Genomic DNA, 24,768 nt, shown 5'->3' on the forward strand with positions numbered 1-24,768 from the left:
AGGACATTTACAGTTAATATATACAAAAAACATAGACTTTTTTACAGTAGACTTTCAGGACATGGTACCGCACTGGGGCATCTAATAAAAATTCCCAGCAAAATTTTTGTGGAAGAAATCAGAAATAAACATATATGTACACACTTATAGTGCAATGTTGTTGAAATGCATTTTCTAGTAGCTAGAACAATACATTTCTGACTGGGTTTGGGCTGATTTTTAACCTCTGAAAAGGCACAGTCTTAATTGGCAGTAGAGCATCCAAAGCCTGCTGAGCTAGAACAAGACTGAAATTAATTAAATACCTTTTTTTCAAAACACAGCATAGTTAATATATAATCACCTAGAGTACACTGTAAAAGTTTGCTTTAGAAACAGCTAACAAACAATAAATAGCAAAATTCTATCTTGACTTTTTTCCTCATTACTTTTGTATGGAACACATTGTGCAATCCTGCTGCACTCACGTGCATTCAATTAAAATCAATCTACAATGTAGGCCAAACACATTTCTTCTGGACAAACAGTTCATTGTCTAGCCACCTAAAAAGAAGCAGCGCTTTGTGCTCATTTCCTGTACATCATAATTTGCTTTTAAAAAGCCCATCCCCCCAAAATACTACCAAAAAAAGTCTCCAAGACCCAACAAAACAGCCACTTACTGGAAATCGAACTACAGTCACATCTGTCTTTGTGGCTTCAACAAGAAAGTCCATCCAGAAATCCACAAGTTCCTGTTTGGCCGTATGTTGCTCTGGATTCAGTTTCTTAAAATGCTGATATATCAAAATAGTCTCTACAATAGACTTCAGGTACCTGAGACCATGCAAAAAGGGACAGATAATAAATTCAGTACAGTTTATGAGCAGTAATGTCTCTACCTTTAAACACAACTGAAGTATTCACCAATGCAACACCAAGGTTCCCAGTAACACTTTGCTTCTCTAGGACTGCTTTTCATAATAACAATTCCCAACTAGAACTGGAAACATAGCTGCTAAATGAGGCAATTGAAATAGAAAAGAGTCCTGGAACACTCCATCCTGCCCATATTCCTAATACCATATACTGTCTTCTATCCTAAATCATGAAAAATTCATTAAATAGCTAAATCCTCTACCTAAGAACAAAACTGAGCACATGTCCAACTTGCTTCAGTAGTGACCTACCTCAAATAAAAACTCAGGTGAAAATTCCTCTAGTTAAGCTTTCTACTCTGTCCTATCTACTATATTGTGTCTGCATAGGCAATTATTTAACAGAGATTTCTAAAACATGATGCTTCTGGAACTGATTATCCTACAAAGACGGAAACAGCTATGTTAAGCAGTCTTTTGGCATTGCTAGGGCATTGCAGGAAAACAGCAGTGCTGAATGTTTCCCCTAAATGCAGTTAGTTCATCCCTCTCTCTGCTGTTCTACTTTCTGAGGCTGATTTGTGGGGCTTCTTGATAACATTGCTTTCTCTTGGCATTTTTGAAAAAAAAGGTTGTAGACATAATCTCGCACAATTTTTATGAATACTGCCGCTATGAGATATACATGCAAAAAGAGGATTTATCACTGCTATCACTTTATCACAGTTGGGCTATTCATGGAAACTTTTGTTTCATCCTCAGAGGGTCTTAACAAACACTTCCATAGCTGTGCAATTTCCAATTATCCTCAGGCCATTAGGATAGAGCTGGCTTAAGGTACTGTGCCTACTCCTGTTTGCACCAAGTGGGCCCTGCTATCAAGCAGGCAACAGACTGGGAAGGAATTGCTCACAGGAGAAATTCTTCATGAAGCACAAATGAGTGAGCTGTATTTTCAGAGTTTAATCCACAGACTTAAAGCCCAAAGGCACTGGGGTACATAAAATCCTGACAACCAGGCATTCATAAACTCAAAAAAATTCTACCAGGAGACTTCCAGAGAGTGCTATCCAGCTTCTTAGTCAAATATACACATAGTAAAAATGGAAAACCTTGCAAATAAATACACTGTAAAAAGCATTTACTAAATACTTTGCCTGAAAATTAGTTTTTAATTTTGATAGTTTCTATGTAATTCAGTAGAGAAGTTTAGCATTTCCGTATTTCAGCATCCCTCTGATCACCTTCTGGAGGCATACTCTATCCCTTATAAAAAGATAAGAATACATGTGTTGTGATGCTTACTCTTAGAATTAGCAGGGTGACAACTTTTTTAGTCAGAAAGGAGTCTTGGTTCTCTCCACCTATGATCCCAGCCCTTAATGAGTAGGTGACTGGTCCTTAATTGCTGCCTATATCCACAGCTGGCTCTCAGAGAACACATCTCTTGGCCTTTGCATAACAGATGTTGAGTTTACAGTTTGCCTTTAACCCTGGATTTATGGCCTTTCTATTAACTGGACTTCAATTTGCAGTCTTCCCTATTGCTACAAGATGCAGCTTGCACCACACAGCTCATTTGTACTCAGTTCCTAAAACAACTGTTATGTGCCATAACAACCTTAACAATATTTAAAGGTACTTTTTTTACAATGTATTTTCAGGACATAATACAGCACTGGGGCATCTAATAAAAATTACCAGAAAAAATTTTGTGGAAGAAATCAGAAATAAACTAATAAAAGCCAGGCCTCCCTAGCTAAGCTATCTTAATTCCCCAAAACCTTCAGGCTGTTATGACTAAACTCCCAAGCCATAACCACTTCTCTTCACCAATGTAGCTGCAAGAAACTCCTTCCTCCTTTGCCCTCAGAAGAGTTAAAGTCCATGATGAAGCTCCCCTTCTCACGCATCAAATTCAAGACCCATATCAGATTTACCCCTGAATAAGGGCAAAAGGTGAAGAGAGTCCCTTCTCTGGATAAAAGTAAAGTGAAATAATACACACACAGTAAAATATGTTAAAAAACACAAAACGTATCTCCTGTCAGCTGAATACAGTCTAATGTGAAAGCTGAGGGAGTCCAATGTTTTAAATCATAGGAATGCACATGGCCTTGTTTATCACCTTACCATGCTGGTGCCTTTAGTTTAAACAGCTTTTCTGAAGCCTGGATCACTCTTATATGATCATTAGCCAACATACTGGCCCCCAAGAAAGATCCCACTTCCCAATAGCTTTGCAGTTTCTCCAAGCTCCCCTTTTTACCAAGCAGGCTGCTGATCTTTACTCCTGTAGCAAAGAGAATAACAAGTCACAAGAATTTGTATTAATGCAATTTTAAAATAACAATTTCCCTTATTCAAAATCCATTAATTGCTTACATTACTATACCTTCTCCATTTTGATAAAATAAAATGGAAATCATACTTACCAGTTAATGTTATACACCTTCCAAACACCCTAATTGGTAGAAGATTTTTTTTTTCCCCACCCCCTCTTCCTACAGGCTTCTCAAGAAAGGAACTTTAAGACATCACTGTCAGGACAAGGCCACAGTCAGATAACCTATGTTCTTGCATGGACCTCATCTGTAAAGGTAAATTGGGGCCTTAGGCTACACAACATAGCTGCAAAAACTTAACAGATGCTGAAAAAGGCACCTATTATGTTTTTTTCTGCTTTGTTTTTTTGACTTACAAGCCCCAAGCCCCAAACTTACCTTTATAGACAAGGTCCCATGCAGAAGGAACAGATGATCCACTGGGCTTCTTCCAGCAGTGATGTTCTTTTAACTGCCGCAAGTCCTACCCCAATGAAAGACATCTATTAATATTCACAAGTCCCCCAGCAACTCAAGACTATGGAGAGCCTCAGGTTTTATTTTGGCTTGCTATGTTTGTTGAGAGCTACAGGCTCCCCTGTGGCCTTCGGGATGAGCTTTAGTCATACGAGCTGCTACATACAGCTAACATGAGATTATGCTACACCATCCCCTGCAAAAAAACCCACGATTTTCAGCTTACACAACAAGCCACTCCACCACTTTAGTCTTTTATTCACTTTTCCCACACTACTCCACTGTGACAGTTTCCCTCCCACATCATCTTCCTTTGTCCTTGATACCTGGGCCGAGTAGACACAAGAAATTTCAATGCAACTGTTCATCTTGTTTTTTTCCTTAACCTTCCTTGAGTAGCTAGCAGACTAAACCTCGTGGTGGAAGCAGTAACAAATATTATCAAAATGGGTATAATTACATAAGCTACATTTCAGCCTACAAAGTTTATCTTGTTTTATCACATTGCTCACGTTTTTATGACATGAGTGTCAGGTAATAAAGGCTTTTTTAAATGCCATAGATGCTGCAAAGTATCTCTGATCTGCCTGAGAAATGTCACAATGTACATCACCTCCATCAGCTCCACAAGGTACCATGGTGACCATCTCAGCAAGGCTTTAAGCCAGAGCGCTACACGCATTCACACTGTCAAAGAGACCACTTGAAGATGTACAGGTCACTGCACTAGTGCACTAGTCAGTGGAGAATAGGGAAGGGAAATTTGTGTTGAGAGTGTTCAACTTTAGCTGGGTTCTAGAGAACAAAACCTGAATGCTACCCCGAAAACTCAGTAAATGGAAATAAAACTGATCTCCCCCAGGACTTTAGAGAAACACTGCTCAGCAGTATCTACAAAGGCCAAAGGGCTCTACTAGAATGTCTAAAACATTTGCATTCATTTGATACCAAAACACAAGAAAAGACAGATACCTACTAACTTCCATGGGTTTTTAATGTGACTTCATCACAAGAGATGTAAGGAACTGGTATCACAGGGATACATGCATCCTTTCATCTGGACATGCCTTTGTTGGGAGGAAGGGGAAAGGGAGGAATTTAGCTGTGCATAGGGCCTTTGCTAAGCACTGGGTGATGGCACACACAGTTGCAGTGGCCACTGATCAGCTATCACAGGCCATTTGTCACAGCAAGCAGCAGCACCACTCTCTGGTTCACAGGCAGACATGCTCTGCCATGCTTCAGTGCATCTGCAGGGACACACCCATCACAACCCTTCCATGCTTCAGGTGTGGGAACAGAGCTAAAGCGAGGTACAAACTGAGTGTGTGGGTCTGATGAGGAGTACAACTCAGATGGGGAGGGTCCTGCATTACTGGCTGGCAGGCATTGGTGTTTGTTAGGACGGTGGGACTGGTGACAGCAACCATTTTGAATCCCAGCTCAGTAAGGGAGACTTACATGAAGACAGGGGGAGAAAGGATGGATGTGTAGCACAACCTCAGGACACCGAGTTTGGGAATCATTACTGTTATGTAACCTGGATAAAATGGGAGTTTCACCCAAGTATTCTGTGAAGTGGATCCTATTACCTTAGAGAAGATAGCATCGCCCTCTTATCAAGTTCTCCTGAGAAAGGTGAGATCCTTTGTGCTAAAGGTCACTCTGGTTTGCTGGCCATCCTCTGCAAAGCTCATCTGCAAAGCTACTCATCCCCAAAAGGCAAGTTACTTATCCCTGAAATGCAGTTGCTTTGTGATGATGTAGCAAGAGGTTCAAAAGACTGTAAGTCCAATTTAAAGAACTTGGGGGGAAGGATTGCTTTGGGAACTTGCAAAGTGAACCTTCATGAATTTAATTGAACTATAAACCATGAGTTTATGGTCTCCTTGCATAATTTCCCTTTACTAAGTTTATTTTTATTTCACCATCTTTAAAACATTTTTGAGGGTATAAGAAAATCCAGGCAAAGTCAAGACATTCTCTCCTTCCTTGATAAACTTGGCATTCACAGGAGGACAGGAAAAAAGCAGCAGCTGAATTCCAGTATATTTTATGAAAAATATTTTGCCTTAAAAACAAATGAGCCAAAATAGAGGAACCATTAACACCAGAAAAGCCTTTGTTTTTTTAACACCAAGAATATACCCACAGCTTGTGAAGAAAATAAGATAAAGTCGGTAGATACTACCAGTTAAATATTACTATGAAGGCTTTATAAATAAACTGCTTTTCTTGCTCAAATATTGACGGAACAATTCATACAACAGGATCCTTTGTGTGTCAAAGTTGCACAGACTGCAGAGATCATAACTGTCAATGCAGATCACAGCATTTCTGTTCTGGTCTCAGAGTTCTTTGTATGGTTAAGAAAGCAATACTACTCAGAAAATAGGAGGGTTTGTATTAATGCTCCATTTGCTCATTTAGTTGTGAATTATCTGAAAAGTACAAATAGGATCTTTTAGAAGACAAATTTTCTGATCTGATGCTGATTGGTAAAATTCTCTTGGATTTGTTCTTATTTTTATTGGAGTGTCACCCTGGTTTTTCTGAGTTTTTTAAAGCCTTTTGATTGTTCATAAAATGGAGTCAGACTTTTTAGCCTCTGTACAATATTAGTGGCAGTTTCTGCCTTTTCTCACACATGTAATATAAACAAATCCTTCATTTTTCATTATCTGTCCTTTGTTTGCATATTTCTAACCTGAAAACAATTGTAACTGACAGTTGGTCTGGCCATTCGGCTGAGGGGTGAAAACTCCAGAAGCCAATCCACAGCCAGACCCACAAATGTATAAAAAGTAAGAAATAAACAGGCAGAGGGCTCTCGGCCTTGGCTCAGCCTTGGGCTCTCTCGGAGGAACAACTCTACACTGCAAATCTCTCGTCTCCGTGTGATTGCTTTGCGTATCCTGATCACAAGTGGAATTATTACAATATCGCCATTGTAATCAGATATGCATCTCCTAATTACAGTCTCATGCACCCTCTGAAGAACTGATAATGACTACACCCTTCCCTGCACCTTTCCCAGCCTAGAAATATAATTTCCATATAACCTGGACTGAACTTGACCAGTTTGTTCTTGCTTATCTCCTGATGTCCCAGCAGAAAGCGGAACTTCTCTAATTTCTGTGTCCTACGGATAATGCTGTGGGTGGACACCAAACAGAAAGCACTGCCTGGCAAATCCAACTATTGCTAAAAAATGGTCTTGTACACACAGATCTAAACAAGAGGTGACAGAAAGAATTACACACATGTAAGAGATACCTAGGACCAGGAAAAATCAAAACATTTTCCCATACAACCTTTGTGGTTTTGCCTGATTTTGCTTAGAACATTAACCCGAGACAAAGAAAATACTAAATTATCCTCAAAATCTAGCACAACTCCGGCCATCTGAAAAATCTTGTACAAAGACCATTGTAAGGTCTTGCACCTGGGAAAACATAATCTGGGAGTGAGGCTGGGATCTCCTTCACTGGGGAGCAGCTCTGGGGAAAGCGACCTGGGGGCCCTGAAAACAAGTAGCTGAATATGAGTGAACAGTGTGCTTCTTCAGCAAAGAAACCCAACGGGATACTGGGAGGTTATCAACAGAGGCATCACTAGGAGGGATAAAGAAGCCATTAGCCGACTCTATTCAGTGTTTGCCAGCGCAGTCCTAGAATGACGTGTTCAGTTTTGGTTCTCACTATACACAAAAAGATGAGGACAGGATGGAGAGAGTCCAGGGAATGGCCACAAAGATGAACAAAGGACTGGAAGCCTTCCATGTGAGGAAAAGCTGGGTTTGTTCAGCCTTGAGGACCAAGTTTAGGGGAGGCATTATCACCATCCAGTGGGTAAAGGGTGGCTACAAAGAAGACAGAGACTCCCTTTTAACAAGGAGTCACAAGGAAAAGACAAAGGTTGATATGTACAAGTTACTACTGGGGACTTTCCAATTGGGCACAAGATGAAAATTTTTCAAAATGTGAAGAATCAGCCCTTCAAATATTCTCCCAGGGGAGCAGTGGATTTTCTGATATTGGATATACTTAAGGTTCAGCTGGACAGGGTGCTGGGCCTCCTGTCTAGAGTGTGCTTTTCCAAAGAAGTATGCAGCAGATGATCCTGGAAGTACTTTCCCACTCAGCATTCCATGATTCTATGAATAGTGACCACAGTCTTATCAACAAGAAATAAATGAATAATGATACACATAGGGTTTATACTAGAAATGTATTTGAAAACATGTTTCAAAATAGCTGAATCAGTCTGAAACTAAACAAAATTTGACAGTATTCCCTGGAGCAAAAAAGAAAGATGGACACCAGCAGCTAACAGGAGGGGTTGCTCTATCAAGAGTTTCCAGCAGACACCAACTAAATTTTAACATAAGACAGGCAAAAAAATACACACACAAACCACCTAAGGAACAGGATACTTCTGCACTAAGTAATTCATCAGCTGGGGATGGAACCTTATGTAAGAATGAACATTAATTTCTGTAATGGTCTCAATACAAACAATAGGGAAAACAAGACTGGACAAACTCATAAGAAGAAGATACTGAAGAAACAGCACACACATTTCATCAGTAAAATTAATTTGTACAGATCTAGTTGGCTGTAGTCTGTATGCAATTGAGAGGTTTCTTAAAATTGAAGTATTCATATTAAACTACACAAAAAAATACAGCCCAGGTCCATTAAACTACATACTTTAAAGTCAGGCCAGCAAGTGAGTATTTGTAAATGCTATGCAATATGTAGAACATATCTTCTTACCTCCTACTCTGGCACAAGAATTCAAATTTCAGCATAGGATGTGGAAATATCCCATGCCAACCAAAAAGCAAAATCTCACCCACTCACAGAAGAGCAAACAGAGTACTTGGGGCAAGTCTATGCAGCCTCACACATCCAAATTAATACCTTCATTCACACCTGAGAATTTAAATTTCACTTCCACTTCATCTCACTCTGACCTCCATACTCAAAATTACCCAGGAAATTACTCCCAGACATACACTGCACACCTAACTTCAAAACTAGAGCAGTGGCTGACTACACATACATTCAGTGGAGTGAAAAAAAATTGTTTCTTTCTCACTTGATGACCTCCTCAGGAGAGACAAAGATAAAAAAAAAGCCTTTAGAGAAAGTCAAGAATTATACAAATTCATGGAGAAGACCACCAAATGCAATGCATATTACAACATTCACTCCTTTTTCCCAAATCTTCCCTGAACATATAACTGACTAAGCTTGAGTTTTTGCTCTTCTCAAATCCAAAAAACCACAAACAAAATCATAAACAAAATCGTCTTAATTCTTCCTTCTTAAATAAGAAACTTTTTTTATGACAAAGGTGGTGAGACTAGGTTGGACTAGGTTGCCCAGGGAAGTGAATGTCTCTTTATTGGAAGAGTCCAAGGTCAGTCTGAGGAACCTGATCTAGTAAAAGATGTTTCTACCCACAGCAGGAGCTTGAACTAGATGGTCTTTAAAAGGTTCCTCCAACCCAAACCACTGTTATTCTACAAGTCTATGAATACAGATATTCAGAAACCTCTAAGAATGCATCAGAAGAGTAATATTCTTCTCTCAACCCAACCCAAACTCAAGTCAAGTGCATTTTCCTCAGTCTTAGGATGGACTTGTCTCATTTTAAAGAATACTAGCTGGAACTGGACTCCCATTTCAGGTGTTCCTGTTTCACACAAATGATGCCTTTACAAAGAAGCTTAGTTTTTACCAAACTCTGGTAACCATTTACGACCTTGACACTGAATCCAGGTCCTCATGACAGCACTCACCAACAGTCAGGTGGGATCAGTACTGGTGTGAGAGACCAACTTAAATATTCACATGCTTGCTATCAAAGTTGCTATCAAAGCTTTCACAGACAACCATCAGATTTTTCCCCTATAACAGTGGGTGGTAGCGTACTTTCACTAGAGAATTTGCAAGTTATAATTACCAACTTTCCGCAGCTCAAAAGAAGTATCAAAGCAATGTCCAGCTGCCAGGAGGAGTACTGCATAATTAATTCCTGCTGGTAACGTTGGCTCTGACTCAAACGCCTTCTTGAACCTGGAAAAATAAACACTCAACCTTACTTTCTAAATAATGCAATCTAGCTGGGGCATCATTACAGTTTTAGGTAATTTAAGAGCTTATCTTCTGTTTACACAGCAAGAATCCATAGAAGCAAAAATATTTTACTGCTTTCCACACATTCTTTGTGGTTATTTTTAGTAGTCTGTTATTTATACATCCTCCTCCCATTTCGTTTTCCCCCCACACAACAAGCATAGACCCTAATCATCAATCCCAGTAAAGTTACAGTATCTTACAATATTTTCTTTAATATCAAATAAAACAGAATAATACTATCAGTTTTTAAATGACCTGTTTCAGAGTTCTACTCATTAATAAGGTCATTAATTTAGTCTTTAATATATGAATTTTCATTGACTTGAAACCTTAGATTTTATTGGGGATCTGCTACAATCTGCTACAGTATCACACAGCGATATCAAAATGCTCAAGCACAGGAGCAAGTGATACAAGAATATACCTCACATTTAGCTATGATTTCAGCTACTCCAAATTTTATTCTTTACTGAGTGTCTTACTGACGCTGTCCTTATGAGTTCACATAAAAAAGGACTATACCCAATTTCATTCTTCTCAAGAGGAACTGAGCAATCAAGAGAAACGGCAGAGGCATTCACCTAGGCTCAATCCTGTCTTAAAAGAAGTGGAGGTGCTTCGGTTGCAAGTGTGTATACACATATTCACACCTCCACAGGGAGAAGGCAAAGACTGCTATCGTATGTGAGTTAAGGAGCACAAGAGATTCAGCGAACACAACTCACTACAGTAAAAATAATGGGGTTTAAAATTACTTTCTAAAGGATGAAAAAATATGGACAAACAAATGAAATACATTAAAAAAAATTAAATAGGTTGTGAGATTAGTATATGAGGGTAGGAAAGAGAAGCAATCTGTGCAAAACCTAAGGATTTGACTTCTAGGCCATGCTTTGACATGCAAACAAAGCCAAGGCGTTTTTATCCCACCAGGCCAAAAATATGGCTGGTTTTTGATTTGTTTGTTTCTTGTTTTTTCTGCTCTAATGATTAATGACTTTACATCCTTTAACATAAGCTCTGCTCTCCAAAACTGTAAGACAAGCGTCTCTTCAATCTGCTACATATATATACTTTTTATACTTCATCTGCCCACCTCCAAAGAACATAATCATTAGACAAGCGCCTACTGCTCTAAAGAAAAGCAAGAGAAGCAGAGAGTACTAGATCTTTTTCTTTCATCATCTGCAATTTTCTCTTGTACTGCAAGTTACAAAAAAGCGAGGAACAAAGTACATACAAAATATTTTTGGCTCACTTAAAAAAAAAAACCCCAACCAACACATACACATGGAAAAAAACACCCAACCTAAAAACAAAAACCAAACAAAAACCAACCAACCAACCAACCAAACTAACTAACTAAATAAAAATCTGCCAACTAAACAGGACAACACTTTCATTGATTCTAAGTATATACATCTAAGAGAAGCCCTCTAGCTAGCATTATCTGTTTGGAGACATAGTGATGTTGGGAACTGGACCACATTTTCTGCCCTAGAGATCTTCCATGCTGTAATTTTCATGCAATACAAAAAGGAGAGAGAAAAGATTGACAGAAGAAGAAGAAAGAGCCTTGGAAATTATTACTTTTGTTCCAATACAAGAGAGACTGTACTTTTGGAAAAACGTTGCAGATGCTGACATTTGAGAAAATGTTGCAGTACAGACACTGAATTAGGGAGGTAGCAGCGAAAAGATATGAATAAAGACTTGGTAGCTATAGTAAGTCTGATTCACACTGTCGGTGTGAAACAAGAAAGTGACGGTTAATAATTACTCTCTCATTTATTCTCTCATATTTATATGAAGGATGTCTTTTATTCTGCTTACTAATTGTCAGAAAAGCACACTGTTGGTCTGGTTTTTTCAGTTGGAATAGACCAAAGTACCTTGACATCACTAGTTGTTGCAAAACCAATGCTTCGGTTCTGCTGCCAAATTCTCATTATCTCATGCAATTCACTACACTTCTCTTACGTCCTTATTTTTCTAAGGCTGAGATAATAACCTTTATCTCAACATAACATAGCACTGCCATGGAGGCATTGTTCCTGCACACACCTTGTCCTGTTGTGGCCTGCTGTAGCACTAAAGTAGGCCTGCTCCTTTCGAAGAGCTTTTCACTGCATTATGAGTCAACTTTTCAGCATGTCAAGCCTGCTGTATGACTAACACTAGAAACTCAAATCAATATCGAGTATAAAGTACAAACCAAAAGCAACTGGGCCATCCGGTACAGCTTCCGGCCAAACTCCAGCTTGATTCAACAGAGATCTCCTTGTTCTGTGGCAGGAGGCACACAGAGCATTCTGTATTGGCTCTCACTTGCCAGAGACTGCAGGGATTACTTAGGGGCTGGCTGGCCAGCAGCACCCTACTCTGTGGAGGAGCTATCAGCCTCTGTCCTTTCCTAAACTGGAATGCCTGCAATCACTTCCCATCATCAGATCTTATTATGATGATTATCATGATTATCATGATTGCTAAGATGCATTTATTCAAAGTGTGTTAAAATGGCTACATGACCTCACCGCTGTTATACATAGAATCATTCTTAGTTCAATTATGTCTGTATCAGTATCAAAGTTTATCTGTTCATAAGGCACTACAAACAAGGAGAAAGCAAGATGTACAATTGCAAGAGTAAATCATATTTAATTTAGTCTGTAATAATGCCTAAAATTTGTATACAGAACTACACTTCTCTTTTTATCATGTTCATGACACTAGCAGGATGCAGTGTTTACAAAAGACCCCTGAAAGTCTTTTACAGGCTTTGCACTTTACAGGAAATGAAACTTTTCTTTATATCCAAAATTATGCTATTATGAAAAGAATATGTTGCATTCCTGTTATTTCAACATCTTTTAAAAGTCCAATAAGAATTGCCAAACTGTAAAGCATTACCAGAAGTTATAAACTGCTTTTGTATTCTCAGGCCATAACTGGTAAACAATATTATCTTATCTTTTATGAGAGACAGTTCTAAGCTGAAGTTTACTGAAAACAAATGATAAATGACAAAGAAGGAAGAAAGCTTTCCATTTTAAGCATTTACTTCAACAAGCAGCTGATGAGCACAAGACCAGAGCTAAAATGTGATCTGCAGGACACATAAGTGCAGATTGTCTGTGTCCTCATCTGAATGCAGAGAAGCAGCTCATCCTGACAAAAGCCTAGGATGACATCCCATGCCTTCATTTTCTAAGCTCTCCCATGTAACAGTGATTTAGTGCATTTCAAAAGCATCAAAAACCCCAAGATTCTTGTCTCTAAACTGAGGATAAGAATTTATCTATTCTTGACTAGTTATTGTGTGCTTCTTCGAATAATGATCCTGCTGTAATCCACTGCAATATGCGTACACCACACAATGATGCTGGGATGGTAAAACTTTTGTCAGCAAGTTTGGAACAGTCGTATTGGTTGTGAGTTAAACCTCTAAGTCTTGCTAGCTAATATTTATCAGATTCCAGACATGCCAGTCAATTAATGACTGATTAGTCTGTGGCCCAGATTCCTAAGAATAATACAGTAAACGGGAAACTTCATATTTGGGAAAAATGAGAAAAATACACTCTGATAAATTTAGTTTACACCTAAACTTCAAGTCTCTGAGACACATGAAGAACTCTGCAGAATGAGATATGTGAGCAACATAAATCTCTCATTCTCAACAAACAAACAAGGAAGCTTAGAAGATTCATTCTATCCCCTAAGGATGCCAAATATTTGGAAAGAAAAACTGTTTAAATATATTCTTGTTCAAGGAATATTTTCCCAAAGATAACAAAAGGACACAGACCAGGAAACAGTACTCACCAGAAAGTTCCTTTGTCCCTGCTTTCTATATCTATGAACCCAGATTCCAAAAACATGTCCTTGTAAATTCGACCAACCAGGCAGTACATATCTGAAGCTACTTGGTCTTCCTGCTCTACAAGGGGAATCATAATTTCTAGAGCTTTCTGTCTGTCTCCAGGCAGATTCCGCCTGTTGAAAATAAAAATTTTGATTAAAAAAACAAGAAAGTTAACATGAAATATTTTTTCATTACCTTTTTTAAATACAGACATATGACTTCATCCATGTAAAATGATGGCTAGACACTATGTTATATACACACACTTTATCCCATCTTCCTTTTTTTTCGCTTTTTTTTTTGGTCTTTTCTTTATGTCGTGGGAAACCTTTATAAAAGCCCCCAAACATAACTTCTCACTCTCATGAAGCATCAGCTATAGCAAAGCACTGAAAACAAGAACCTCCAGAGAAATTCTTAAAATGATCATGATTTACTTCTTTATAAAACAGAAAAATATGAACCTTGATTTCATGTCTAGTGTTTCTTCCATCATAATTTGTGCTTTAAAGGAAAAAAGATTCAATCTTGTGTTTGTGATTTTGCTTCTTATATACATTTTGACTGTGAAGCAAAACGTCCAAAAAGCACAAACCAGATTGAACTCCCATGATAGGGAAAGTTTAGGAGTAAAGCCAATAAGGCAATATTAAAAGAAGTACTTCAAGCAAATAAACCATGTAATTGCAAGCATTGGACACTTCCTGGTGAGTCATAGTTTTGATATATACATCATTCAGTATCAAGAGTTTAGAGTTTTAATGTGTTTGTGTACTGAACAATCAAATGACTCCCTTTTCAACATTTCCACATCTTGTATCGACTATCACTAATCCAGATTAATGAACTTAATGAGAACAAAACCAGTATGGCAAACAATGTTTCGCAACATGGATTATTTACACTTCGCTGGTCTTCAGAGACAGAGGTCCCTACTTTTATTTTTGTTTACTTTTCCATCATCAGTGCCCTCACACTTTCTTGATTTAGGTCAGACTAATCCTGACTAATTGAGCCGCTCCATCCTTCCGTACTAGTGACCTGGATTAGAAGCAAGACACATTTTTTTCGCAGCAAAGATTCAGAAGCACAGAGTATTCCAGATCTGCCTCAGCTCACAAAATATCCTTTATAGTTCCAGTAGGGAGAAAGTTACAATTAACCAAAGTAATTCCTTCTTGTCACACCCAAGCATGAATGTTTTCATGGCTGTCATGGCTTCTAGTTTAATGGTCAGTCTGGAGAAGAGAGGAATAGGAAAATCTCATCTGGACTCCTTTGGAGATACTGTGTAGATCTTTTGTCAGATACCCTCAGAGGCAACATTTTAGAGTCACAGAACCAGTGAAGTATAAGGATATGCCTGAAGAGATTGTGCTGCAGTTGTCCACATTTTTAGTGCCACAATGAACTAGTCCTGTTCTCAAAGGTGACTTTGTTTCAGAAAACTGAGTTTTAAACAACATGCTACAACTCCAAGGAACACCTAGTGACCATTGTGAAGGCTCGGTAGAAGTGGCAGATACATGCTGGATTATTTAATCTGCAAAACTTCACATATTTATGTCAAAGTGGAAACAAAAAAGGCACAATATTTATGCCTTAATTTGCCTAGTATAAAAGCATAAGAAAGGATCTGGACATTTTATTCAGACAAAAAAATCTCACACAGCTGTTTTGTTGTTTTTTTTTTTTTTCTTTCAAAACCAGATTTATTTTTTCAAATAATTCCTTGGGACATGTTTTGACATCTCTTTCATGTGACATGCAGTTTTAAGCCTCCTCAGAGAACCTGAATTACAAAATTCAAATCCAGGAGAAGCAGAACCATCTATGGACATCTTCTACGCTTGATAATTTCAGTACCTACTGACACCTGGTCTACTCTTCTAAAAGTCAACAGCAAAATGTTCACTGTGATAACAGCAACGGCTCAGAGAACAGCTCTATTTTCCTCTGAAAAATCTCCCCTTTTAGTCACTTGCCTAAATAACCTAGAAAGAAAATCTAGGCTTGGTTTTTATTTAACCCATAGAAGCAGTGTATGTTTCTCCATCTATCACATTTTGCCCATATTATCAGAGACCATGAAAATTACTTTATCATGATAATACAATAAAACCTTCCTATGAACATTTGATGAAAGGTCTGCTTCTGTCTCCTGACATTACCAGAACTCAGACTTGAATGAGATGTCTTTGCCAGCACAAAAGATGCAGCACTGTCACTCACACAGCACCGTTAAAAGTTTACTTTATAGAAGGAAAATATTGTTAGGTATTTATTTCCTTTAATTTAGGTACTGAAACAGAAAATAATGCAAACCTATGGAAAGGCAAATCAAACATGCTAAAGAAAAATGAATGAAATTTGATAGTATGAGATAAAAAGAAGTTTAGAATCCCCAGAGCTGCTTCAGTCAAAATCATAGGACTGCCTATAAAGATTCCAGTGGGGAACTTCACACAGGATTATCCACCCCTTATAAAGTTTGAAGTTTTGATTTACTGCTCCACAGCAGAAAGAAGGGTAGATTCTTACCTGTTTAGTGCAAATGCATAATGCAACCTCACATGGTGATGGGAAGCCAAGTCAAAAGTGGGCAGTTTTTCTAAAGTTTTCACCAATTTCACAATGGAATCGTAATCCTTACAAAAGAAAGGAAATAATATAGTTTTAAGTGGCTGTATTGAGGTATGCCTATATAAGCTCCTCTTCAATCTAAGCAGCTATTATTTCTTATTAAAAAGTATTTTCAGTCCATTCTAAGTTTTGTGGATTCCAGTTTCTTCAGTGTCAAACTGTAAATAGCTTAGAACTAATCAGAGATGGGAATATGCACAGTATTTAACAGGGAAGCACAATTTGGCCTCCTGTGCTGCTTCAACATGGTTCTGTGGAAATTTCCATGCACCTGTTTCATGCTTAAAGTTAGCTCCAGGACCTGAACACGTGTCAGTGCTCATATTGTGCAGACATTACAAAGCTAACTGCATTTGAATTAAGGCATCTCAAATCTCTGAAGTAGGCATAAGCCACAAAAACACAAGACTCTTTAACACCACAGTTTTCAAAGTAGCATACTCACTGACATATTTAAAAAACAAATAAAAATTTTAAAAAATCAAACTCAAAACACTTCATAATGCTTAAGGAGCAACAGTTGAAATTATGGATAACAAAGCAAACAATTACTAGCATCATTCCAAAACCTGAAATACATATGAACTATTTATGTTTCCATAAGAAAAGTCACCAGCTTTGATGACAAAGAATACATTTGCCTATCAATTGCAGAATGCCACCTTAGCCTTTAACTACATGCTGCTCATCACACAGCAGTGCTGAGATGGAGAAGAGTCATTACATGTCAGGTACTTTTTAGGTACTGTTATAAAATCCTTTTCTGCTACGGAAAGGCAAACAGTGAAACTACAAAACAAAATAGAAAAATCAGAGGAGACACCATAAAAGATTTTTAACTAGTTCGCTTTATCCACAGTTTATTAAAAAAATCTGCGCTAAAATTTTCTGTGAGAATGTAATTTAATTTATCCCTCTTAGTAGTACACAAAACTCCTACCTGGATGTCTCTGTAGGACAGCAGCAAGTTTATTACAATGTCAGCAGACAAGACTTCAACGTTATCTACTCGCTGTCGAATCCTTGCCAGCTCTGCCGCAAGCTCTTTGCCCGTGTAAAGCGTCCGGGCCTTCCTGATGTCGTTCAGAATGGATTCCCGGAAATACTGGCTGGAGAGGAACAACTTCACATCAGCCACTGGGGACAGGTCCCTCGCACTCGCACTTGTTTTTCTGGCCCCACAGCTCTCCCACAATGTATGTGCAGAACACGTATTGATAGAGCAGTGTCCATGCTGAACTATTAAGTATCAGTTTTTCTGAACAGAAGGCAAAAGAGGCTGACATTTATCTTGCCAGCAGGAATATTTGCGTTTTACGTGGGTGTGCAAGATGACGACTCACCTTGAACTGGCTTGTGCCACCTTCAAGAGCTGAATAAATCGATCCACCAGAGGTAAGCATATAGGCCCAAGCAGAGACTCAAAACCAGGTGACATCAGCTCCGTGAGCCCCTTCACAAAACTGCTATCACAGCAGTACACCTTGTTATGTGGAGTTATCATATAAGGAACAAATATGTAGTTCCCAGTGCACATCTGCAGGGAAACAAGGGGCAATATTTAGGGCAGTTATGGCTTGGAAAGTTGAAGTATGAAACAACTGCATGTATTACCGGCAGAATTCCACCTCTAAAAGTCAAAAGGGAGACCTGCTGCTTACTTCAGCAAGACTAAGTTTTAACTCATAAATTCAGTTTTCGCATCAAATACGATATACGCCTGAAATGTATTCTTTCAGATTTCCAATCTGCTTCCTGTAAAAATCAATCTTTTCAGAAGTATCAAGTTGACCTTAAAATTCTAATTGGCTTGGTACTGAAACTATTCTCTGGCCACACCCTGAAGAGGCAGATGGAATCAAAAAAAGATGAGGTACTCGCTTTTCAAGGTGACAGATGATCAGAACAGTTTGGCTCACAGATACTGGAAACAGTAACACAATCTAGTTGCCTCACAACAGGAAAACCATAGAGAAAAGTAATCCTCATATGAACTGCAAAATGACTCAAATAGTTTTGCATTCAAGAAGCAAAATAAATTCTCTACTATGTAGAAAATATTTTCAATGGAACTTAAAATCATGCATAGTTCAGAATAATCACTTACAGAGCATCTCAGCATTGCTAAACTGCATTGATCTTTATATATCAATGTATGACAGATACTTTGCAAACAAATAAAATAAAATTAATTATATTCCAAGGAAGAGTGAGGCAAGATATCTGCTGACTATGGTATGTGTGTGAGTACAGATTTATGTGCAGAGAAAGTTGCTGAATATTTGTGGTTTAAAGAGTCTTAACTGTGAGACAGAATACCAACAAAATCAGGAGGAGTTCCTCCATTAATCTCTCAGAGCTCAGACTCCATTGCTGAAGTGCCCAGCAGCCAAACAATAAAAGCTTTGAGGAAGCAGTTCTTGAGACTCATCATTTTTGGTACCCCTAAATTACTTCCAAGGTTAGTTTCTGTCCACCTGCTTTGGCTCTCCCAGAAGTCAATACAGCAATGCAGACATCACTTTAGAAACTCCCCTGCCTAGGTGAGCTCCATGCACTGAGAGGGCAGTGATGGAATAGTTTTTGAATGCACAATACCAGTTGTGTGCTTAAAACATGCATTTTAACATGTATTATTAGGGTTTTAAAACATGGAAGGATTCAAGTACTCAAATCTGCAAAACGTATGCATATAGATATGTCAGTAAACATATGTGTACAAATCAGAGACTGGCTATGAAAAGTACAGGAGTTATTTTTTAATTACACCCATCTTACTATGAAATTATAAGACTTCAATATAAAGACAATCCCACTGCACTTCCGAGGGGTATCAACAGACTGTAAAATCTAAAAATAATTGGTGCAGGCATTTACATGAGGTCGATTGAGTTCAACTACCACAGAAGTTGTTTGGAGACTGTTGTATACGGGGCCTTGCACAAGGGTTAATTTAGTCTTCTTTCCCCAGCCATTACAAACTACTGCTGCTGAAGAGCTAGGGAATATTTATCTCTGTGTGACTGCAGCAGTTCCAAAGGAAACTTGAGAACTGGGAAGTACATGACAAATTTTTTTACAAGTAACTAAGGAGTGGGATGCCAGAACCCAAACTGGCTGTCTGTGCAATGGAGAAGTGAATGGATATTTCTATTCAAGAATATCCTAGCATGTAAGGCAATCACCTGCTTTCAACAGTGAATGGATGAACTTTTTACCCTGCTAAAATCTAATGAGCCCCACAGTCAAAGGCAGAGGGAAAATTATGAACTTGCTGGAAGTGGTTTAAGTAATTATAAGAGATGGGCACATAGCCCCTGGCATAAGAGCCACTGTTACACATAGGCAGACTATTCTCCAGCTTTCCTTTTCCAGATAAAAGAGAAAAAGGTTGGGAAGTCAGAGTCAAGAAAAGGGGTGAAGTAGCTACAGATATCCGGAGACAAGCATTTTACTTCCTAATGTTTATTCAGTGCATTAAAAATAAATTCAAGACTGTTTGCAGGAAGACCTCATCAGACCCCTGGTACACTGTTTCCGATGCTCAGGTCTTAAATGAAAATCACTCTGAAAAAGGATGTTCCCATCTTTTAAAATTCACAGAACCCAAGGCTTACCCTTGTAAAATGGTCATGCCAGCTACAGAGACAGTACCGGAGTCTTAATTTTGAATTCTACCAGGAGAATTAAAATCTGTCATTTGTCTTCCTTCAGATGACAAGTGCCTGAATCCATTACTGAGCAAAAGCTCTTAGAAACTCATCCTGAGTTTACCTTCTGTAGGAAGTACATATCTATTTCAGTGAAACAAGAAGAGCCAGCAAAAGTTAGTTTATATGCATTCTTCCTGTTAGCTGAGGGGGGAAAAGCTGGTTATAATACAGAGCCTGGTATAGAAGACATGCAGACCCAAGAGTCTTTGGAAGCAGTGGACAGGGAAGAACTTAAAAAAACAGGAGAAAACACTGTGGGAAGAGAAAAAAATAAAAATCCATTTACAGTTGTTCAGAGGGCCCCCAGGGGTCTCAGAGAATTGTCTCAAGGTAGAGTCTCACCCTGATATTCAGTAGCAAGTAGTGTGAAAATACAATGGCCTTTCCCTCAGCCAGGGCATCACTTTGCTTCTAAACTTAACCTAGATAGTTATCTTTTGTGGGAGCTCTGTTTCTATGAAACCTCTCAAATTCGGCTGAAATTCATCAGACAGACAAACAGGCGGATACAGAACAAATGTGGAGGATGAAAAACCAGTACAAGCTCTTAAGTTTCATTTCCTTAGAAAAAAACACTTTTTAAAAAAAAAAAGTAGAAAGAGCACATATGCAATAAAGCTAAGTAACACAAGAAATACTGACCTCAATTTCACTTCCCTAGTGAAAGAGTCCAGTAGGTAGATATTTAACAGCTAAACCTAACAAAGGCAGACATGCAGTAGCTCTAGCGTCAAAAGAAAAAAAAAAAAAAAAATCAAAAGTTTCATATTATTTACTAAAGGTGGAGGTGGAAGAAAGATAACAGGGCTAGCAAGACTGCTTTTGTATAACAAAGTCTATAGTCCCCTACTGTGGAGAAACACAGTGTCACCATCACAAATTCTGATTGCAAAGAGCCCAACTCCAGCTGTTGGGCTATGACTAGGGTGGGAGACCAAGAGGACCAAGTTGTGACGGAAACAGTTGTGGAGCTACTCTAAATGCCAGATAACCCTTGACCACTTTCCCCAAAGCAGAGTGTGTGACTTGCTTCTTTCCTCATTCATCAGGTGATGCAACCTGTCTCAACAACTTTCTCATCTTTTTTTGTCAAAATACAAGTTACGCTAACTTAAGTCAGAAAGGTTCAGGTGGTCTTTTTGACACACACTTCCCATCTGCTCACATTTTGCTTTTACATTTTCACTTAGTGCATATTGCTAGACTTGAAAGCTTAAATATATTTAATTTATTCTATTTGCCCTGAAATACTCCATCCCAACTCTGATCACACAAAATCTGGTATTTTTTCTAACCCTAACTGACTTCCCTCCATACTGCAAGTCTGTTAAACACACAAGGCAGAATTGTTTTACTTTGATCCATTCTCGTGACTCACCATATCATGTATAATGAAAGTAATAGATAGAAGCCTTTCAATAAAACCAGAATTTTTGTAGGAGTAGCATCTTAAATACAATTGTAATATTCTGTTATGTCAACACCCTTTAAGAAACATGGGTTGAATACAGGGGCTTCAAAAGTGGGTGGGAATAGATCCCCTGCCCAATCAAGAACAGGTGCTCCAAGTTTCATTTTGCAGCCCTCTGTCTTTATAAAACCTTCATTATTTAAGTTTCAAAAGCTCAAACTACACTAGTGAAAATTACAAAGGGATTGCAGGGCACCTGTGTTGTATGTTGAAAGGCATTACTGAAAACACCTGGGGCTGGGACAGGCCTCCCGTGTGCAAACACAGAGTTAGATGATAGTTACTGTGGTTCCAACTGACGCACGAGCACTCGGGACATTAGACAGGCAATCCTGGCCTAAACTCTCAGATCAGATGAGCTACTTTTGTCTGGGAGATATGAACATACACATCTTTAAAAGCCTTGGGCCAGCACACTCAGTACCTGGCAACATCAGGTCATACTCTGACAGACTATCCATGTCAGCCCATTTCATCAAACCAGTCAGACTAATCAGAAGGCAGAAGTGCTGCCTGGTGCCAGCTACACACATAAATGCTTACAACTGAGTTACAGAATCTGTAATTAATTTTTGCAAATGTTTTAATTGCTCTGTATTTTTCTAATGTCCCTTCCTCATTTACTGAAGGCAAATTTAACAATTCTAAAGCATAAGTAATTTTAGTCAGAGATGTAAGATCATTCTTAATAGCTCTATAATTACATAATTTAAGACAAGCCTGCTTCTAGCTAGACCTAGTGGTCACTGGAGCATTAAGCACCTCTTTCTTGATCAATATCCTTTCTCAGCTTCTGAAAGAAATTAATATAGTACCTATTTGTGTTCAAGAGATAATAAAATCAATAGCATATACTTACATTTTAATGATCACAGTAAGAATGCAAACCAGCCCTTCTTTCAACGTTCCCCTCTTCTACAGAACTACTACTTGTGAAAAGGGCAGATTTTTGGACTTGAATGGGGAGACCATGTCTTCTTAGAAAGAACATCATGAAATAAGATAAAAACTACTCTCTCCCTCAAAAATAAATCTGATGTAATACAAAAAATCTTTTTTTTGAAGGTTGCACAGATTAAAATGACATGGTGCTAGACAAAGGAACATTTGAGTCCTGGCAAAATAATTCTTGTATCTTGACGTTTTCTTTAAAAAGAAGGGGAAAACTGAAAAATTGCAGAGTCAGGGATGCACAGTTCTTTCAATTCCCTAAGGCTCTTAACTAACATTGTTCTGTTGGGATCATTTAGCAGTCAAATATACACAAACAAAGGAAAACTGCCTTCACAGACAAGAAGCGTCAAAGAAAACAAAGATCCCCCAAACCAAAACCATGATATTTTAGCCATGGATGGGAGAATCTAGTAGAATCCCACCCACTTGCCAAAGCTTCAGGTCAGCATCCAATGTAACTTCAATAAAAGAAAAACAAATCAGCTGAAATAATAAAAATAGCCAGTATCTCTCACAGTAGGAACTGTTCCTCCTGCTGACACTCTTCTAATTAAGAGAGCTTTTTTCTATTTCTCCCACTCATCTTTTTGAGAAATATCTGCTCTTATTTAAATTCTTCTGGTGAAATTTTAAGGTAGCTCTCTGACTGTGCATGGTATTATGTGCAGCAGATGGCAAAATCATAAACCAAGTTATTAAATCTATTCCCTCCATCCACCAAACACACAGTAAATCAACATGTGTTGATGTTTTAATGAATACAGACTCAGTCTGGGTTTACTTTAAATCCCACTCACATGACTGATAGCCTTACTACTGATTTGAAAAGGAACTTAAGTAAGCCTCATGCCTCAAATGAACTGAAACACAGAGACTGGATCTACTCTATCAAATACTTCCCCCTTTTTTTCAAGAATATATTCTTTATTTATATACCCAGCAATAGGATTCTATTGCAGCTATGCTACATCCTAAATACTTGTTAAAAACCCGCTTACAGCCTACATGGTCCTTTCATCATACTTACATAGGAAAAAAGTTACCAACTTTTTCCTAGGAAAGTATGTGTCAAAACAAGAATTCAAAAAAATAAAGAATAAGCAAGAGATGGTGTTGTATCGTAAATAATAAATACCACAGTTATCATTTTCAACACAATGTTTACTGAAGGCTACATAGTAGTTTTACATGCTTGGATATGAAAAATCAAACTGGCCACAGATCTCTTGTTGGCTGGATGAAGAGTATTACAAATATTTATCCCTATTTCCATGGTGAAAGAAACCAACAGTTAAACATACCGTATGCTATAGTCTTTTAACAGCAGCTATACGGAGAGTCTGAGCTTGCAGATATCTCTGGAATGCCTCATCCAGAGTCACAGAATGGGTCAGCTTGGAAAACACCACGGTAGTCATCTGGTCCAAGCCCCCACTAAAGCAGGGTCATCCTAGGGCACATGGCACAGGATTGTGTCCAGACAGTTCTAAGGAGTACCTCCAGTCCGAGAGACTCCACAATTTCTCTGGGCAATCTGTTCCAGTGCATGGTCGCTTACACAGTAAAGAAGTTCTTCCTCTTATTCAGGTGGAATTTCCTGTACATCAGTATCTGCCTATTGCCTCTTGTTCTAATCCTTGGCACCATTGAAAAGAGCCTGGCTCCATCTTTTTGACACCCTTCCTTCAGATACTTATAGACACGCATCAGGTCCCCTCTCAGCTGTCTCTTCTCGAGGGTGAACAGGCCCAGCTCCCTCAGCCTTTCCTCCTAAGAGATGCTCCAGTACTTTCATCATCTTTGTTTCCCTGTACTGGACCTGCTCCAGGAGCTCCATGTCTCTCCTGCACAGGGGATCTCAGAATTGGATGAGTTCTCCCATTCAACATCAAAGGAGCACTTCACTGAACTGTCTCTCAAGCTACAACTTAAACAAGAGGCAATTAGGAAAGGCTGTGGAAAACCAATAAAAATTACAACCATAGAGCCATGGAATGGTTTGGGTTGAAAGGGACCTTAAAGGTCACCCAGTTCCAACATCTGTCTTGTGGCCAAGGACATCTTCCACTAGACCAGGTTGCTTGGAGCCCCATCCAACCTGGCTTCAAACACTTCCAGGCATGGGACATCCACAGCTTCTCTAGGCAACCTGCTTCAGTGCCCCACCATCCTCACAGTACATAATTTCTTCCTAACACCTAATCTAAACCTATCCTCTTTGAGCTTGAAGCCACTGCCCTTCATCCTATCACTACAATCGGATCCCTCCATGTGTTAGAAAAGCGAAACACTACCAAGGGTGCCCGGCCATACAA

At 38.7% G+C, this 24,768-nt stretch overlaps 1 protein-coding gene across 1 annotated transcript in view; it reads right to left on the reverse strand.

Annotated features, from left to right (window-relative positions):
- Nucleotides 1-24,768, reverse strand: part of MAP3K5 (mitogen-activated protein kinase kinase kinase 5) — a 100,030-nt gene that overhangs the window by 40,191 nt on the left and 35,071 nt on the right. Inside the window, exons 4-10 of the mRNA XM_040059152.2 lie at nt 17,659-17,852; nt 17,256-17,424; nt 16,214-16,320; nt 13,633-13,803; nt 9,632-9,744; nt 2,991-3,150; nt 663-816 (exon numbers count right to left, since the gene is read on the reverse strand). Of these exons, the coding sequence (XP_039915086.1) occupies nt 663-816; nt 2,991-3,150; nt 9,632-9,744; nt 13,633-13,803; nt 16,214-16,320; nt 17,256-17,424; nt 17,659-17,852 (1,068 nt within the window). The remainder of the gene's footprint in view (nt 1-662; nt 817-2,990; nt 3,151-9,631; nt 9,745-13,632; nt 13,804-16,213; nt 16,321-17,255; nt 17,425-17,658; nt 17,853-24,768) is intronic.

The sequence above is a fragment of the Hirundo rustica genome, chromosome 3 (assembly GCF_015227805.2).
Source record: "Hirundo rustica isolate bHirRus1 chromosome 3, bHirRus1.pri.v3, whole genome shotgun sequence".
Taxonomy (NCBI): domain Eukaryota; kingdom Metazoa; phylum Chordata; class Aves; order Passeriformes; family Hirundinidae; genus Hirundo; species Hirundo rustica.